At 42.3% G+C, this 19,956-nt stretch overlaps 1 protein-coding gene across 1 annotated transcript in view; it reads left to right on the top strand.

The window, feature by feature from the left end:
- The window catches only part of KATNAL2 (katanin catalytic subunit A1 like 2), a 66,153-nt gene that overhangs the window by 31,541 nt on the left and 14,656 nt on the right, over positions 1–19,956 (top strand). Inside the window, exons 5-13 of the mRNA XM_055324429.1 lie at positions 1,086–1,203; positions 2,319–2,417; positions 3,906–4,004; positions 4,214–4,291; positions 7,708–7,806; positions 10,232–10,295; positions 10,733–10,851; positions 15,881–15,972; positions 18,377–18,487. Coding sequence (XP_055180404.1) covers positions 1,086–1,203; positions 2,319–2,417; positions 3,906–4,004; positions 4,214–4,291; positions 7,708–7,806; positions 10,232–10,295; positions 10,733–10,851; positions 15,881–15,972; positions 18,377–18,487 — 879 coding nt within the window. The remainder of the gene's footprint in view (positions 1–1,085; positions 1,204–2,318; positions 2,418–3,905; positions 4,005–4,213; positions 4,292–7,707; positions 7,807–10,231; positions 10,296–10,732; positions 10,852–15,880; positions 15,973–18,376; positions 18,488–19,956) is intronic.

Genomic DNA, 19,956 nt, shown 5'->3' with positions numbered 1-19,956 from the left:
GCAGTCTACCTCTCAGGTAACTTGCCCCAATGGGCCAACACTGGGGTCACCTTGTATGGACACTGGTGTTATTATTGGTGTGGGTCTGGAGAAATAGCTGCTCTCTGGGACCTCTTAGAACATGGGAGAAATGCTTCCAGTTGAACTCCTGCAAACACATCTCACACGTAAGGACAAAGGAAACGAGGAAACCAAACAACTTCTGATGTGGGAGTTCATGTTGTGCCCCCCATGCAGCCTTGCCTCTCTCTGATGTCATCTTCTATCTAACAATATTCCTGTACTGAACTTGGTGTCTCATTGTGAGGACCTAGTGAACAAATTTATTTTACCTTTGTGTTGATATATATAACATCTATGCAGTCAAACACATATATACTCTGGTAAGTGCCATGACCCCCAGCAGGCTCCCTTCCCAGTCAATACTCCCCATCTTCACCAGAGGTAGCCACTACTTGACTTCCCGCCCCACCAGTCTGTTTTGCTTTAAGTAAACAATAATTTGATGAACATTTGTTTTGCAAATATGAAGGTCTGTGACAATAAAGATGAGGTAAGGTTTGCTTCCTTTCCACAAGTCCCTTCTATGTTGATGGTACACAGCATGATGAGAGATATTTTTAGTATACTCAGCACATGGGATCAAAACCACAGGCAAATTTCTAGGCTTCCTCCTTCCTCCCCACAACCTGCCCTCTGGTCTGCATACTGTTCTTTAAGGAAGGTGGAAGAAATATTGGAAGAATGCTTGCAAAGTCATGTGTTTTTGAGAATACAGAGCTATGTGCAGAAGGGCTGGAGCCAGGTGGTATGAGGGAAAATGAAGAGGGGGGGTCAGGGGCCTCCAGGAGAAGGCGGACCCTCTACTCTGGTCTTGGAGGTACCCAACAGGTAGACTGGAGCAAGTCAGAACCAGGATGGACAGGGTGGGAAGACAATGGAGATGCAGGGGCCTCATTGTGGCACATCTGCCTATATTTCTAGAACTCTTTTTTTTTTTTTAATGTGTGCTACAGAAGTTGTTTAATCGCCTCAAATTAAGTGGTTAGAATAATTTCCTCCAAGGTCTTTGTTCTCTCCCCTAGGGTGATGAACGACAGTTGTCAAAATCTTCCAAGGATCAGTCAGCAGCGGCCACGGTCCAGAACCACAGTGGGGAAGTCAGGGGATGCCAAATCCAACCAAAAGGAGCAACCTAAACAGGTCTCAACAGCTTTTCTTGGCATTGGTAAAGTTGCAGGTGGCTGAGAAATAGCCCCAAGAAAAAAGTCACATTTATTTATTTTTTGAGGACCTATGTTTTTAGAATGCTGTATGATTTTGTTAAATTGTAGATTTTCTTCCAGATTAAAACCACAGGCAAATATCTAGTTTTCCTGTTTCTTAATTTGAGTGGGAGGTCTCCTTCCTCCCTGCAGCCTTTCCCCTGGTCAGAGTGCTGGGTAATAGGCTTTGAAGGATGAGCCAGGGGGCCAGTAAGAACAGGGGGCCTGGTTACTACTCATTCCATTTGAAGTAACTGTAGGTGGCAAGTCTTCCTGTCCCAAAGCACATCCCTGGGCTCCTAGGATTAGGCCAGGGATAGTCTCCGCAACAGCTGGGTTTCTCCAAAGCACACATAGTTGGTTGCTACTCCAGACCTCCACACTGGACCATCTTGGGGACAGGGTGAGCAGCAAGAGGAGAGAGCCCAGCAGGTGGGTGAAATCAATGGATCCATACCTAGGACCTCCTCAGGACAAGCATATCAGCTTTCAGAGGAAAGAGAATCAATTGAAATTGTGAAAAGAAATGGGTTGAATGGATGTCAAAGATGTCTAGAAGGATAGAAAGGAGTCATCATGAAACAGTTGTCAGAAGGAATCTCTCACTCTCAAGGAAGTTGTTCACTTCTGGCCATTGGAGTCTGACTCAGGTGGAAGGGAGGCGAAGGTCAGGCAGGAGAATCCCACGGGGGGCTGGTTGACTACTAACTCTGCTCCATCTCCAAACTCAGCCACTCCTGGCATCAAACACTTCTGGTCACAGGAGAAAAGACAAGCTAGTGAGTGGTTTTGGGCTGAGGCACAATGGTTTCCTCCATTGGAAAAGCTGCTTGGAGCCCATGGCTTCCAGTGACACTTCTTCCCCCATGGCACAGGCAGGCAGTGGATTCATCTTGTTGGCACTGCACAGATGTGTCTGAGTTACACATGGGGTTCCCATGTACTGAAATGATACCCAGCATGTGATTTTTGGATGAAGGGATAGGTAGTTTCCACCAGCATCTGGAACTTGCTTTCCACAGCTGACTTCTTGCTGTCTTCCTCTTTCTTCAGGAGGCTGTCAATAATTCTCACATGGAGAGTGCTGACTTTGGCTTGAGTATATCAGGAATCAACAAAGGCAATGGAGAAGAAAATGTCCGCCCACAAAAAGTAAGTGAAATTCATGAACCTAGTACCAAAAGGGGAAATCCCTTTTCATTCTAAAAAATGAAAATAAAAAATGTCATTTTTATCAAATAGAAAAGCTAAGATATAATAGTCAAAGTCTGGCTGTGAGGTGTGCTGAGAAGAGAGCTGGATGAAGAGTAGAAAGCCCTGGAATTCTGGTCTGAATCTCCTTTCTGGATGAGTGGTCTTAATGAACTGCCCTGTCTCTAAGGAGCTCAGTCTCCCTAGTTGTAAACTCAGGGGTTTGGAAGAGATGGCTTCTAACATCAATGTGAGCTTAAAAATCCTGTGATTGAAATGTTAAACGCTGGTGTTCTACATTATTGAAGGAGTCATGGTGGCATACTCATCCTTCTCCTCCCTGTCTGTGGTAGTTGACTAGTGGCACTTTTCCCGCTGGAGGTATGGCTCTAGGTTTTAATGTAATTTCATATGAACCATGAAACCTCAGTTGAAATAGGGTGGATCTTGTGCTTATTGGATATTTCTACCTGTTCCATAATGAACCTCATGTCTTGATTCACAAATAAGAGCTGCTCAAATAGAAAAGGCTTGGATTGGATGGATGTGGGCAAAGGGCAGGTTAAAATTCGAAGCAGTGTCCACATGAACAGGTTCTTCTTGATTGTAACTTTCAGGCTTGTATTTCTTGTAAGAGCCATCTCTCTCTTTGGGTAAGTTCTCAGGTTACAGGACTTCCGATTTACCTCTGGCCAGCTCTTCTTGGGCAAACGAAACTCCTGCTGTGTGTACTTGGAGGGGAAGCTGTGATCATCTCCCTGGAAGTCAGGGAAGCTCACGTGGGCCTGATCTGGCTCCTTGTAAGGGCCTCAACTATATGGGTGATTGCTGGAGATGATGGAGTGGAGAGCATCAGCATAGTGCCCAGCATATAATACGCACTCAGTAAGTGCTGGCTACCGCTGTTGTTACTCATTTTTTGCAGGCATCCTTGCTTTTCCCTTCTGGTTGTAGGGGAGACGGGGCAGCACTGGGAGGAGTACAGGACACAGAGATCTGGGTTTAAATCCTGGCCTTAAGCCCCTTGTTGGCTGGGACTCTACTCCAGAGAATGTATATGAGAGTCAGTAAGGGGGAGCTATCATTACTCTTGCGCCAATGAGTTCTTCCTGTGTGTGGAATGTTTCAAAGGACCAGACGATGTGGGGGAGCTCGGCCTGTAAGGAAACAGATGGAGTGGTGTCAGGAACGGAAAAGTGCTTGTGAATTTTCATTCAAATCAACTTCATTCTGAAGAGTATATCTGCAACTTAATTTTTCCTTTTTCCTGGAGGGCCCAACTTGAGGAAATCATCTCCTTCATGATTAGTGCAGGTTCTTTTTAAAGCCTCACTTCAGTTTGCCCTACATACCAAGGTACATGAATGTGTCTTGATTTATGAAGCTGAGCTATTAGGGAGAGTCTTCCCTCATGTTTTAATGGCATAAATAACGATTACTCCCTTTCAGGGCCAAATCATTGACTTCCGAGGGCTGCTCACAGATGCCATCAAAGGAGCAACCAATGAACTTGGCTTGAACAGCTTTGACTGTAACCCAGACCCCTCAGTAAGTGGCTAAGATGTGACATTCATCTTGCAAACTACCAACATCTAGACGAAGTTCAGAAATATAAGTTTGAGTCCAGAGAAACCTTGAGATCAAGTCGAAGGTCACAGCAAACTACCACCACTTAATGTCACTGAGATCCGTGCCCTGCTTTGCTTCCTAAATTATGAGCAATATTGTAACGTAAAGCTTTCTGTTCCCATTGTCAGGAACGATTGTTGAAACCTCTGAGTGCATTTATTGGCATGAATAGTGAGATGCGAGAATTGGCAGCCATGGTGAGCCGGGTAAGATCTGATATTCAATTCACAAATTTACAGAGGCGGACTGGGGCTCCTGGAGCATTGTGGGCTGCTTCTTTTATTAATAACAATAAATATGATAATTTATTTATAAAGTGCCCCAACTTGCAAAGGCACTCATATTGTTTAGAGGCACAATAATGCATGATAAATAAATTATAGAATCATAAAATTACAATACAAAAAGCCCACCATCTCACTACAGAGGCCAAGAAAATCAAAAGGGAAAAAGACTTAGAAGGGAAGGGACAGGTGAAAGGTTTTAGAGCAGAGCCAAGAGTTGAGGAAAGAAAGCCTCTTAGAGAAGGCAAGAGCATGTCTGTGTCTTGGTTAAACAGTCAAAGTTTAGAAACAGAGATGTTGGGAGTCTGATGATTTCATAATTGGAAATTTCCATGCAAAACAAGATTTGCAGGAAAGAGCTTATTGACCAGACTACTGATTTTTAAGCTTACCCTTCAGAATTTATTTGTTGTTTATTTATTTTATTTTCTTATTTTTTTAAATTTAAATTCAATTAGCCAACATATAGTACATCATTAGTTTCATATGTAGAGTTCAGTGATTCATCAGTTGCACGTAACACCCAGTGCTCATCCCACCACATGCCCTCTTTAATGCCCATTTCCCAGTGACCTCATCTCCTCACTCACCTCACCTCCCTACCCTCCAGAATTTAAAAGCAGTGAAGTTTCACAGTTAACAACACTGGCTCTAGAATCAAGTGAACTGGATTTGACTTCTATATCCTTCTCTGTGTAGCTGTGTGACTTTGAGCATGTTCCTTGGGAACAGAATAGATTCCTGAGTTATAGGGTACTTATCTGATATCCAGCAACCTCATATTTAATGAAAGACTGAAACCTGGGCAGACTCAGAGAGATGTTTTATATGATCCAAAAAATGCACAGCTCTTGTGCAGTAATTAAGGGGTTCCCTAGCTCTGGCAGTTCAGTTCAGCAGCTGTTACTGCACCTATTAGGTATCAAGCACACGCTGGGGGCTGGAAACACAAAGATGTGAATGATATCAGGCACAGTCCTTGCCTTATAAGAGTCTCTCAACCCATGGGTAAGGTGTACTGGGAGAACATAAAGGAGGGGTTGTTTTGTGCCAAAGGTTAGGGAAAGCATTAGGGAAGAAGATACATAAAAAATAGGCACATGCAAAAGCACAAGAGGGAAGGTAGAGGGTTCTGGGTCAAGTAACATACCTGTGAAATTGTACAGCTTGGAGCTGAATGAGCCACAAGGAGTGGTGGGGAATGGGGCTACAGAGAGAGGCCAGAGTTCCTGAGTAATGAGCATAGTGAGGGCTAGCCTGGGGCTGGAAGTGGCCTATAGGACATGGGGAAATCTTTGAAAGGTGTCCATCGGAGAGTGGGATACTCAAATGTGCTTTCAGTTTGTCCTGATGACAGCGTGGCAGATGAATATCAAAGAAATGGTGATGAAGAGACCAACTCTCAAGTTATCACCAGTGAGGGAGGATGAGGTCTGAGTCCAGTTATGGTAATTAGAACACAAAGGAGAGCAGAGAAAAAAATTATTTATGCCCATAAAAATCTATAGTCCCAGGCAGCCCAGGTGGCTCAGCGGTTTAGCACCGCGTTCAGCCTGGGGTGTGATCCTGGAGACCTGGGATCGAGTCCCACATCAGGCTTCCTGCATGGAGCCTGCTATTCCCTCTGCCTGTGTCTCTGCCTCTCTGTCTCTGTCTCTGTCTCTGTCTCTCTCGCTCTCTCTGTGTCTCTCATGAATAAATAAATTTATTTTGCGGTGGTGACAGAGTTGTAGAGGAGAAGTAGCCTGAAATGATTCCACTGGGCATCTTTCCTATAGTACCAAGGGAAGCAGTCATCCAGTCTCTGCTAGAATGCTTACAGTGATGGGGAGATCACCACCTCCCGACTGATAGCTTTTGTTGCTATAAGGAGGAACTTCCTGTTGGGCAATTAAATACTGGCTTGTGGAACTCAATGTCAGCTCTAGTAGGGGGCAAGAAATATGGCTCTGATCTATGGATGCTTTGAATTCCAAGGTCCATGAATCCCCACTCTATGTGAAGCTTTTCCTAAGAAAGTGTGGTAATAAGAATGTGAGTGGGTGGTGGGCTAGCCTGCAGATCCACAATCTAAAGGTAGGGGGGATTCTCCCAAGATTCTGGAAGATGGAGGCCTTTCTCTGTCATCCTATCAATGGATCATGCCTGTTAACGTAGGAACCAAATCACTTGTTATGAGTACTTTCTCTAATAGAAATGGCAGCCATGGTGGAGGGATGTGGGAGGGCAGGGGACAGGGATGGGGACGTAACATCTCACTAACATTGAAAAAACATATTTTTTAATATTTTGAACCATGTGTATGTATTATTTATTTAAAAATTAGATAAATACAGGGGTGCCTGTGTGGCTTAATTGGTTAAGCATGTGACCCTTGGTTTTGGCTCAGGTCATGATCTCAGGATCATGAGATGGAGGCTTGTGGTGGACTCTTCTTGAAGAGTCTCTCTCTGCCCCTCCCCCCAACCACATGCACACACACACACTCTCAAATAGATAAATGAATGTTAAAAAAATGAAATAAATATACACATAGTTTCCAGATTGTTCTGTAGTCACTCTGAATGACTTTTAAAAGGAAGCTTTTTGCGATGTAACACTCTAAATACTCAGTATGCTTGGAACAGCTCCTACTGAGAAAGGCCCTGAGTGGCTGTTCCAAGGCGTCTTGTGGAATTGAAGTTTGGAAACTGTAAATTAGTTATCATTAAAAGCTACCTTAATTGATTGCCCCAGATGGTTGCTACAGGGCTCCACCGAAAAAGGGCAAACTGCACTTTTGCTTGCTTGTTGGCTTCCTCGAATTTTGTAGAAGCAATTGTTCCTGATGGAAAGTGGGGAAAGATCACCAGGGAAAAAGAGAAATTGGTTTCAGAGAAGCATTATCTCTTTTAGGCCACAAATTAAGAAAGCATTTGTGAGATCAAGGAGCAAAGCGAGGCCAGGCGCTGGCTAGGAACTGTGTTTTGCCATAAAAGCCCATGTAATTTGAAGGCATATTCTGTAGCTTCTTTGATTACAGTCATAATTCAGCATGGTTTGCTATTGACTGAAGACAGGTATAGTCTGTCGTTAGGAGATTTTGTTTCCTCTTAAAAGTTCCATATTATATCATCAATCTCTTCTTTGGGGAAAATCACTGAACACATTCATGGCATCCATTTGGTGAACTAGCCCATAATTACAACGTGTATATGTACATATATCTAATGTGAAAAGTTTTTTTATCACCAGCACTTTACATCCTATTGTAAACCAAGTATCCTGCTGTTCCTGTGTTTATTACAGCTGCAGAGGAAAACATTAGTTTTAACAAAATGATCACATGTGCATTGCAGGACATTTATCTCCATAATCCAAACATCAAGTGGGATGACATTATCGGACTCGACACAGCCAAGCAGTTAGTCAAAGAAGCTGTTGTGTACCCTATAAGGGTAAGGATGGGAAGCCTCTTGGGGCTTGTTTCTATTCATTATCCACTGGACCGACTGTATGTCATGCACCTGTCAGGAAGAGAAGGACAGGATGTTCTTCTGTCATCGAGTTAACTTTTTGCCTGCGTCACAATATTTGGTTAAACACTGGAGTACCAAGGCCCGGTCCATTGTAGGCAATTTGAAATCGTGTCACATATTGGTTCAAGGCAGGGGTCTGTTCAAGTGATTATTTAAGATCTAAGGTTGTAATATATATGATTTGTTAGTTACTATAGATTGTTTTGAATAGCCTGCCTCCCTAAAAATATACTTATTACAGTAGAAATACCTCCTGTAGGAGAGGGCCTCTTACTTTGTTCCTATAGATCTTATGCCCCTCCCTCTCCATCTTCTGGGGTTTTGCTTTTCATTTTTTGTAAAGAATAGACAGCCCTGGCCATCGTGTAATGCTCATTGCTTTTTCCCGATAAGTCTTTGTTCAGAGTGGTTCACTAAACAGGAAGGAGAATAGAATAAGAATAATAATAAGAATTTCTATGTTGGGTTTACAACTGTGTGATGAGAAAGTCTGGGTACCACATAGCTTTGGTTGTATGACACACCACCCCAAAACTTCATGCCTTACTCTGCACAAATAAATGACTGTGTACAGTTGTAGCTGTAGACAATCTGGGCTGGGCTCAGTGGGGCCAGCTCATCTCTTTTCTATGTGGTACTGGGCTCACTCACATGTCTGGGGCATCAGCCAGCGTGACCAGGAAAGCTGGAATAGATGGGATGACTGAGACTTTTCTCCATGTGCCTCTCATCCTCCAGCAGGCAGGCCTGTCTTCTTCCTGTTGGTTGCACAGGCTTCCTGGACAGAAGCAAGAAAGGGCTGGTCACAATCCAACAGCATTTCCCACGTCTCTTCTTAGAGTCCTTACATTTTCTTTCTTTCTTTCTTTCTTTCTTTCTTTCTTTCTTTCTTTCTTTCTTTCTTTTTTTAAGATTCTATTTATTCATGAGAGACACAGAGAGAGAGAGAGAGAGAGGCAGAGACACAGGCAGAGGGAGATGCAGGCTCCATGCAGGGAGCCCGACGTGAGACTCAATCCCAGGACTCCAGGATCACGCCCTGGGCTGAAGGCAGGCGCTAAACCGCTGAGCCACCCGGGCTGCCCGAGTCCTTATATTTTCAAATCCCTTCTTATATTTGCTGATATCTCATTGGCCAAAGTCACAAGGCCAACTCCAGGCTCAAGTTGTGGAGAAATACACTCTGTCTCTCAGTGGAAGGAGCTGCAGATAATTTGTGGCCATTTTCTGGAACCTCCCGCAGTCAAGATAACACGTTTATTATATTAAAAAATCTCTTTACTCTTATCAGGCAGCCCACGAAGCCCATGATTTTTGGCCGCTTCTATTCAAATGAGACCAAAATCAATGATTTTGGATCGTCTTTCCCCACCTCTTTCTTCCTGTGTTCAGACACAGGAGAAAGAAATATACTGGTATTCAGAATTAGTAGAAATTCATTCACCCTTTCCTCTCAGTGACTCTACAGTAAAAGTCTTCTGGGAAAGGACAGAGCACCTCATTGAAACCCTGGATAGGTTATCTCCGTGGGGTGAGAAGCTTTGTATGTGATGGCATCGAGAATTTGGTATTAGCATCAGCAAAAACCTAATAGCTAGTTATAATTTTACTATTGTTTTTCCTTCTCTCTTGTTCTCTATCATCTCTTTCTGCCCTCCAAGGCTGCCTGAATTTGACCTAATGGGAGAGAACCACTGAAGTCCATGCATGTCCTGTTTGGAGTCAGTGTCTCATAATACATTCAGCACCGAATGTTCCCAACTTCTTAATCAAGCTTTGCCACAGCTTTGTGCTTTATTCGCAGGCACCTTTGTTTGTTGGGTTAAGTCTTTATCTTAGAGGGCATTCCTGGTTCCCAAAGTTAAAAGATTGCCAAATACCCTGTATATAGAACTCTGGGGGAAATGATGTTATGTTTGCAGGAAAAGTACCTACATATGCCTTTATTTTCTTTAAAAAAATTGCTCTTTTTGGGGCACCTGGGTGGCATCTGCCTTTGGCTCAGATTGTGATCCCTGGGCCCTGGGATTGTCTCGCATCAGGCTCCCTGTACGGAGCCTGCTTTTCCCTCTGCCTACATAAATCTCTGCCTCTTTGTGTTTCTCATGAATAAATAAGTAAAATCTTTTTTAAAAATCGCTCTTTTTAAAAAGCCACAAAAATTAAACCAGGCATTGCTATTGAGTGCAAAAGGAAAACTGGGATAAATAAGATGTAGAAGTGGGCAGCCGTAAGAAAAGGCTTGACTCTTTGAGTTGAGCTGTGTATCAGTCCAATTTCATTCGTCTGTGCAAACGGCTGACATCCTGATACCAAACCTCATCTTTGTTCCTTGTTTCCATAGTACCCACAGCTGTTTACAGGAATTCTTTCCCCCTGGAAAGGACTACTGCTCTATGGCCCTCCAGGTAAAGGAATCTTTATGTTTTAGTCTTTTTTTTTTTTTTAAGATTTTATTTATCCACTTGGGAGAAAAAGTCAGAGAGAGAGAGAGAGAGAGAGAGAGAGAGAGAGAGAATGTGTATGAGCAGAAGGGAGGGGCAGAGGGAGAGGGAGTAGCAGGCTCCCCACTGAGCAGGGGGCTCAACATGGGGTTCTGATCCCAGGACCCTGAGATCATGACCCAAGCCAAAGGCAGACGCCCAACTGACTGAGCCACCCAGGTGCCCCTCTGTTTTGGTCTTGGTATTAAGTGTGTATGCAGAGTTGTACTATCCTCATTCAGGACTGGGGCTAATGACCACTGGGTAACTACCTCCTTTTTAACTTGTGAAACTGACTTGTGTCTGTGTGCAGAGACATGGAGTTCATGTGTCACTCACGTTTGCTCCCCATGTGTCTCTAGGGACAGGAAAGACTTTGCTGGCCAAAGCTGTGGCCACGGAGTGCAAAACAACCTTCTTTAACATTTCTGCATCTACCATTGTCAGCAAATGGAGAGGGGATTCAGAAAAACTTGTTCGGGTAGGAATTCTTGATTTTGTTTTTTTTAGAATAAGTTCCAGCAGGACATAGTGGTACAAAATGAAGTTAGAGCTTATTTGTTTTAAAATGATTTATATGTTAGAATTTATCCTGGATCTTGATTACCAAAAGCCCAGGAGATGGACTGACTATTATGTGTGGATACTAATCCTGTCCCCATCAGCAAAACACCATCTCCTTTCTTCTGGGAACATAACCAATAGTCCTTTTTTGATTCACGTGGCTTAGCAGTGGAAGCTGGGACAAGGTTGTTTATGAAGTGGAATATTTTTTTTCTTCATTCAAGAACCATCTATTATTAAACATGTGCAGTACATTCGGTTAACATTTATTGAGAGGCTACTACTATATGCTAGTCCCTACAATATATACTCTCACAAAGAATCAAGAAATTGAAAACAATTATTTTTTTCAGATGCTCTGAGCAACTTTCCCCCACAGTGCCCCATAGCCTTACAGTTTTCTTCCTCCCCTTAGGAGAGAAATATAAAATATATTTTATGTAAAATATAATACAAAATTATATTATAAAATTTTACTATACTTTCCAGTCACTTTATGAGAACTCCTGTTATGATTTATGCCTCAGTGTAAGGTGGGCCCTTCTCAGAAATCCTGTTAAACTGTTGAATTCCGTAGAACAACTGGTTAAGTAATCAATACTAAGTCAATGTAAATACAATATATTTTCTGAAATGAATTTACTCTAAAATATTATGCTTAAGTTACATTCCCTTGGATGACTCATTTCTTTTTTTTTTTATTTACTTATGATAGTCACAGAGAGAGAGAGAGAGAGAGAGGAGGCAGAGACACAGGCAGAGGGAGAAGCAGGCTCCATGCACGGGGAGCCCGATGTGGGATTCGATCCCGGGTCTCCAGGATCGCGTCCCGGGATGCGCCACCCAGGGATCCCCGGATGACTCATTTCTAAAATATTATGACTTACTTGAAAGTCATAGTAGAATATTCTTATAGGATTGATTTACCTAAAATGATCCATTCTTTATTTCTTTGATACTTTTCTCTAGTTACTTCAAATGTGTAAATTTTTATGAATTTTATCACCCCTTCAAGACTGTAATTTGTGGAAATCCATGTTGACATCTGTTTCTTTGTTCTTTGAGTCTTAGTGCCAGGTCCAAAGGTGGGGTGTGAACTTACCTGTTCCTAAATTTGTGGGTTCTGTGTGATTCTAGTTGACTTGATTTCAATTAGCTAAAATCCAACTAACTATATAAAATCTTCATCAGCCTGAAGACTTATTTTTTTTAACATTCCATTTCTACGTGCTGAGGAACAATAAAACTTTTACAAGATGCCCCCTGAATCAGTTTAGATTCATCTCCTGTCATGAAAAGTGGTTTTTACAACTTTAAGCACAAAACACTGCAAAATGCTCAAAGAAAAATTACATTATGTTCCCTGGACAGGACTTCTCTAAACACAAGAAGAAATTCAAATATTTTATGAATATTTGTTTCAGAGAAAGGGAGAGTGAGAGCAAGAGCGCAAGCATGAGCATGGGAAGAGGCTGAGGAGAAGCAGACTTCCCACTGAGCGGAGAGTCTGACTCGGGTCTCAATCCCAGGACCTCAGGATCATAGCCTGAGCTGAAGATAGATGCTCAACTGACTGAGCTACCCAGGCGCCCATTTTATGAATATTCTTTTTTTTCCATTTTATGAATATTCTTAATGAAAATAGAAACCACTACAAGAATTGTTTCGTTTAATGTTAGATAGCCAGCAAAGTCATTTAACAAGGACTCTCCATTCTGCACGAGCATTTTAGTCACTTAAATTTTCCTTTGCTTCAGTATAATTTTGTTAGAATTCTAAGGATGAGGAAAAGATTCCTCCCCCAGTCTCTCCCCTTCCTTTACCATATATTTAAAAAATAATTAGTATTGGGGTGCCCAGTGGCTCTGTCAGTTAAGCGGCTGATTCTTTATTTTGGCTCAGGTCATGATCTCAGAGTCCTGGGATCCAGCCCTGTGTTAGGCTCCATGCTCAGCAGGGAATTTGCTTAAGGATTTTCTGCCCCTCCCCCCCCCTCTCTCTAAAATAAATAAATCTTTTTAAAAAATAGTATTTTTGGAAAAAAAAGGGGGTACAAAAGGGCATATAGACCCCTGAGCCCTCTCCTCACAGGCAACTACTGTAGTTTGCTAGTGCAGTCTTCCAGAACATGTATCTATATCTATATTAATACCAACAACTTCATCTATATCTCCCTTCCTTATTAAATACAAGTAGGAACATACTACACATACCCTCTATATGCCTTTTGGTTTTTTTCCACACTCAACAATATAACTTGGCTATTGTTCCACACTATTATAGACAGAACATGTTCTTTTATAAGTCTGCACAGTATTTCATTGCCTGCATGTACTAAAACGTATTTAACTAGTCTTTTTCTTTTCTTTTTTTTAAAGATTTTATTCATTCATTCATTCATTCATTCATTCATTCATTCATTCATGAGAGACACAGAGAGAGAGAGGTAGATACACAGGCAGAGGGAGAAGCAGGCTCCATGCAGGGAGCCCGACATGGGACTCGATCTTGGGTCTCCAGGATCACGCCCCGGGCTAAAGGCAGCGGCTAAACTGCTGAGCCACCCAGGCTGCCCTGACTAGTCTCTTCTTAATGGACATTTAGGTTGTTTCTAGTCTCTTGTTATCACGAACACAGCTACAGTAAACCATCTTACTATATATATGTCCTTGCATACATAGTAGTGTAGGACAATTTCTCTGAAGTAGAGTTGCTAGGTCAGAGAATAAAAAATCACTGATTGCCAAACTGCCTGACAACAGCATTGCACCAGTTTACACATCCATCAGTGATGTGCATGTTTGCTTCGCCTTCCCTGGCTAACACAAATTTAAAAATTGTTGTCGATCTGATAATGAAATTAATTTTTCAGTTCTCAAATATACATTTATTTAATTCTGAATGAACTTGAGCATCTTTTTATAGGTTTGTATTTGTATTCTCTTTTTTTCTGTGAAATGCATTTTTGGTTGAATATTTAAAAAAATAATTCAAGAGGAAAACAGATAACCTCTGCTAACCTTGAAGGATCTCATCTTCTATCCTTTCAGATATTATTTTCTGAGCTCTTTGAAAGATCCTCACCTGGAAAATCTTGGTCATGCTGTCAAGATCTTTACTATCAAGCTTTCAGATAAAGAGAGCCCTTCAGGACCTTCCCCTAAATCAGAGACTCTTTCCTACCATTTGATTCTCTTTCTATTCCAATTAAAAAGTTATTTATAGGGAACCCTTGGGTTATGTTCCTCCCTCCCCTCCTAATGTTCATGCCTCCTAGGAATTGATGCTATTGAATAGTTGAGTGGTCTCTTTAGCAAATGCACACACCTGTTGGTGCTTACGTCTTTCAACACTGTCCCTCTGCCCCCTAATCATATGATTTAACTTCCTCCAAGTACTTTTCAAAATTTTATTTTTTTATTTTTTTATTTTATTTTTTTTTTTACTTTTCAAAATTTTAGACTAATGCTTCCGAGCACTTATCTGGAATTCTATATATTCTCTGGCACTGGAAAGAGCAGTGGTATGGTCAATATGGAGACATAGGCTCCATATGTGGTTCTCCTTCCAATTAGATTTTTGGTCTTGTAGAACCTCTTGGTCTTTCTGCACATTAGGGAGCACCTAAAAAACATGTATGCTTCTTTTAAAGAGTTCTGATATTCTACTTTTCATTGGGTAGATTGATGCTGTTGTAGTCATCCTTAATATCAGTTATATTTGGGCTTCTTTTTTTTTGTGATAAGAAAAACAAGTTACTGGCTTCTAATGAGAGGGTCTCTATTGTGTTTAAAAGGCATTTGTGATGTATGTCCCAGCATTGACTCTGTTCTCTCAGTTCATTAGGCTGAGCCAATTGTCTTGGCCGAATTAAATAGGATTCTGTGAAAGAAAAATACTTGAGGATGAGCATGGATGCACCATACGTGCAAGCAGTGGTAAAGGTGAGGAATTTCCACTCAGTGACAGGGAGACCTGTAAGGTATAACCTGCCACTACTCATGAAAACCACAATCTGGCCTTTTCTGGGCTCTTCTCCTATTTATTCTGTGATGCTTTGCTAGTGCTAAGTGACATGGAGAATAAATCCCCTATGCCTATTAAAGAACCTCTATTCTTTTCTAAATCTCTACTGCTTTCTCCGATCAACCAGTGAAGAATTGTATATGGTGCTCAAGAGATCAGTTTCAAGGTTAAAAAAAAAAAAGGTTTATTTTTTTATACTCTTTTCATCACCACCACATCTCCCTTTAGAGCTCTTTATTTTGTTTTTATATGTCTGTTCTTTTGCTGGCTGCTTTCCTGTTCTTGTACAGTCTATAATATTTTATTTTGGAATGGAACATTTTATTCAATTGGGAATTGCTTTCAAGTACCTGAGCCTACCAAACAACAGTGTTTGGAGTTATATGGGGACCCCATGGAGTAATTTGGAGAGCAAAAAGGAGCAAAATTTTTCAGCCTTGTTACCCATGACCCGAACTGTATCCTCTTCCTACAGTTCTTCCTTCTGAGAATAACCCTCATTGTCCCTAAAGGTTAAAGGAAAGTCATCAAATGACTTTACGCATTCCAAGGCTTTTGTGTCCATGTGGAACATGTGATTGGCAGGGAGTCTCAGGGGCTACCTAACTGACTAGAAGCTCAGAACTGAGTTTTATCTTAAGCTCTCCCACTTATGATTAGTAATCCTTAGCTAACCACTAACTCTCTCTGGCTCTAATTTTATCAAGTGATAAATGGAAATAATTGCACCATCCATGGAGTTGTGCTAAGGAGAAATAATTGCAAAGATCATAAAGTTATTATGAAAGAACAGAGTGCTTAATATTTATTTATATATGCTTAATATTACAGCCATCTTAAGCTTTTAATCTCTGGGAGCATATGTGAACTTTAACTTAAGTATATGAGTTTGAACATGTGGTTGCTTTTCTCCCAACCAGGTGTTATTTGAACTTGCCCGCTATCACGCCCCCTCCACCATCTTCCTGGACGAGCTGGAGTCAGTGATGAGTCAGAGAGGCACGGCTCCTGGGTAACAGGGTTTTTTTTATTTTGTTTTGTTTTGTTTGTTTTGTTTTGTTTTTTTTTTTTGGTCATCACTTCTCCCCTCTTGTAAGTGTGTTTGATGGTCGGAAGCTCATCGACATTTACCAGCAGAATGAGCCTATTAATAAGCCCACAAATTTTCTGCAGACACATGGAAAGGTCTTTAAATTAGATCCTGTTAACTGAATAGCTGATTTAAGTAGTTTTTATAACCGGAGGAAATGTCATCCTCCCTCCCCCTTTCCCCACAGAGTGGTTTTCAGGCCTGAAGATCACCCAGCCCCACAATCCCAGGCTGCCATAACGGTCTTGCTGGCTCAAAATAGCTGCCTGTGACCACCTCCTCTGGAGCCAGAGGGGCTGCCTGTGGGGAACGGGGCTACAAAGGCCAAGTCCCAAGAGGAAGCCCTTGACAAGGTGTGTGAGGCCAGGGAAGCCACCACTTCTCTGTGACATCAGCCATAGTTGTGGCTCAGTTTGTCTGATTTTACATCTGTCACATATGTTATCTCTAAAGATTAAATGTCCACTAATGTCCCCTGTAGGAAAGAACACATCTCAGACTGCAATGAGCCTGCTGTGTGTGTGTACATATGCGTGTGTGTGTGTATGTGTGTTAAAGTCTTTTTGTCTTCATCAGAAGTATTCTTCTTTGAAACTTTTTACTAAACCTGGCTTGGAAAAATAGGTCTCTGGGAAATCTCAACGCAGCTGCATTTTTTAATGGCCTCTAATGGTCCATCATCAAGGCAGAGCTAATAGTAATAAAAGGCAAATATTTAGCTTCTTGGACATATAACTACAATATAATTTATGAAATTTTACTTATTGAAGATCATTTTCCTAACGGAAGAGGAACCATTAAGATGCACTGATTTAAGAGGCATGGCATTGATGGCATTGATTTAAATGGGACAATTGCCATGGCTTAATGGGTGCTAGGCAGCTAGGCTGGGACACCCTGTCTCTTTCTACAGACAAGTGCATAGGCACCCAGCTGGGCACCCACAAGACAGACCACCCCAGTGGTTATTCCCTCTGCGAAGACCCAGCCCACCTGGCCTGCCTTACTATTGTTATCTGTGCACTTGTTCTTCCGTTTGCTTTGTTGATCTCCATTTCTAGGGTTCCCCACAGCTTTGAAAGTGTGCATTAGGAGACTTCATCAGCTATCTTTGAGAGTGCTCCAGGTTTTGAGCTGAATGTCAGCTTCCTTGTCTGGAACTTGAACTTGAAAACTAGAGTCTTCAAAGGATCAGGGAATAAGGGCAGGTGCTCTGAAGACTTCTTGGGTCATATGATGTTAAAAGAATAATCATGAGTGAATGCTAAATAAATATAAAACTACCCCGTGAGACTGTCCTTTCTCTTAGAAAAAGGTTGTATGATAGTGAGCAGCACAGTTTTTAAAAAACACATGCCTAATCTATGCTGCCACCATTCACACGCAGAGATGAGAGGCTGAATGTTGTATTGTCCAAGAAGGGCATTTTGGGGGGCATCTGGGTGGCTCAGTGGTTGAGCATCTGCCTTTGGCTTAGGTCGTGATCCTAGGATCCCAAGATCGAATCCCACATCGGGCTCCCTGCATGGAGCCTGCTTCTCCCTCTGCCTATGTCTCTGCCTCTCTGTATGTCTCTCATGGATGAATAAGTAAAATCTTTTTTTTTTTTTAAGAAAGGCATTTTTTTATCATCAATCTATGTAAGTGAGGAGGAAGGAAAGCCTGCAGAACATGGTCAGTATTTAGAGCCAACTTAGATTGTTTGGTCCTGTAGTGAGCTCTTTCTTGGTGGAAGGGTCTTTGGCCATGGTGGAGGTAGGGCTCAGAGGGTGAATTTGCACAGAAGACAGCCCTCATCTGCTGTGCTAGGAAAGCATACTTTCCACGTCATTATCTTGCCTCTTATTAGACAAGAATGCAACAGATTCATTGTAGTAGCTCATCTCTCTTCTTCAGTAGATTATATCCACAAGTTATACTAAAAGAAATGCTGTGTATAAAAGTACATTCATGTCTGCTATAGAAATGAAAGGATTCTTCTCAATTATAGCATTCTTACCAAGGGCAAGTAGTACTGCAGGTAGACACAGCAAGGCTGCATTAAATCCATCAGGGATCTTTCTACCCTTCAGCTGTTTTCTCTTTCACTACCAACCGTTGGTTTTCTTTTCATTATTGCCACTATATTCATTTATTTCCTTTCTACCACCCTCTACGTGAAAACGGTACCAAAGTGCTTGCTTCCTCCAACTCTAGTATGAGTGGCTCCTAAGAATGAGGCAGAGAACCTGTTCTACGGGCACTGATTCATTGCTGTGAGTGCCACTCCTGTCCTGGAAGCAAAGGCTCTGTGTCTTGGGAGAGTCTCACCTCTGTGTCTCTGTAGGGGAGAGCATGAAGGAAGCCTTCGGATGAAGACAGAGTTACTAGTGCAAATGGATGGGCTGGCTCGCTCAGAGGATCTCGTGTTTGTCTTAGCAGCCTCTAACCTGCCATGGTAAGAGATTTTAGAATACATTTTTTTGAATACACTTTTTAAAAAGATGTATTTATTTGAGAGAGAGAGAGAGAGAGATAAAGAAAGAGTGAGCAGGAGAGGGGCAGAGGAAGAGAAATGGAAAGAGAGAATCTCAAGCAGACTTTCCACTTAGTGTGAAGCCCGATGTGGGGCTTGATCTCATGACCCTGATTATCATGACCTGAGCCAAAATAGAGTCCAATGTTTAACTCACTGAGCCACTCAGGTGCCTCTTGAATACATTTCATGAGCCACTGAGTATGGATGAAGACATTATATTGACCATTTTGGGCAAAGGCTCGTTGTTTGGTTCCACCCCTGGAAGAGTAACCTGAAGTCTTTCCTGGTCAAGTCCTCAGTCCTTGTGATCTGTAGAGGACAGAATCTGCCTCAGTAGGAGGAACATAACATACATAACATAACAACATAACATAACTGCCTACCACTAACAATATTTATTTATTTATTTTTTATTTTATTATTTTTTAAAGATTTTATTTATTTATTCACAGAGAGAGAGAGAGAGAGAGAGAGAGAGAGGCAGAGACACAGGCAGAGGGAGAAGCAGGCTCCATGCAGGGAGCCCGACGTGGGACTTGATCCCTGGTCTCCAGGATCACACCCCAGGCTGCAGGCAGCTCCAAACCGCTGCACCACAGGGGCTGCCCACTAACAATATTTAAAATGGACATTTTGGGGTGCCTGGGTGGCTGAGTCAGTTAAGTGTCTGACTTCAGCTCAGGCCACAGTCTCAGAGTCCTGGGATCGAGCTCAATGTCAAGTCTCATGTTGGGCTCCATGCTTAGTGAGGAGCCTGTTTCTCCTTCTCCCTCTGCCTCTCCCCCTGTTTGTGCTCTCCCCCCACTCAAATAAATAAAAATCCTTTTTTTAAGATTTTATTTACATATTCATGAGAGATACAGAGAGAGAAAGGCAGAGACACAGGCAGAGACAGCACAGGCAGAGGGAGAAGCAGGCTCCATGCAGGGAGCCCGACGTGGGACTTGATCCCTAGTCTCCAGGATCACACCCTGGGCTGAAGGGGGCACCAAGCCACTGAGCCACCCAGGCCACCCAAATAAATAAAAATCTTTTTTTTTTTTATGATAGTCACAGAGAGAGAGAGAGAGAGAGAGAGAGGCAGAGACACAGGCAGAGGAAGAAGCAGGCTCCATGCACCCAGAGCCCAACGTGGGATTCGATCCCGGGTATCCAGGATTGCACTCTGGGCCAAAGGCAGGCGCTAAACCGCTGCGCCACCCAGGGATCCCCCTTTTTTTTTTCCAAATAAATAAAAATCTTAAGAAAAAAAAAAAAAAAAGGACAGGGCAGCCTGGGTAGCTCAGTGGTTTAGCGCCGCCTTCAGCCCAGGGCCTGATCCTGGAGACCCGGGATCGAGTCCCGTGTCGGGCTTCCTGCTTCTCCCTCTGCCTGTGTCTCTGCCTCTC

Source organism: Nyctereutes procyonoides, unplaced genomic scaffold (genome assembly GCF_905146905.1).
Source record: "Nyctereutes procyonoides isolate TBG_1078 unplaced genomic scaffold, NYPRO_anot_genome, whole genome shotgun sequence".
NCBI lineage: Eukaryota > Metazoa > Chordata > Mammalia > Carnivora > Canidae > Nyctereutes > Nyctereutes procyonoides.
This window is presented reverse-complemented; position numbering and strand designations above follow the sequence as displayed.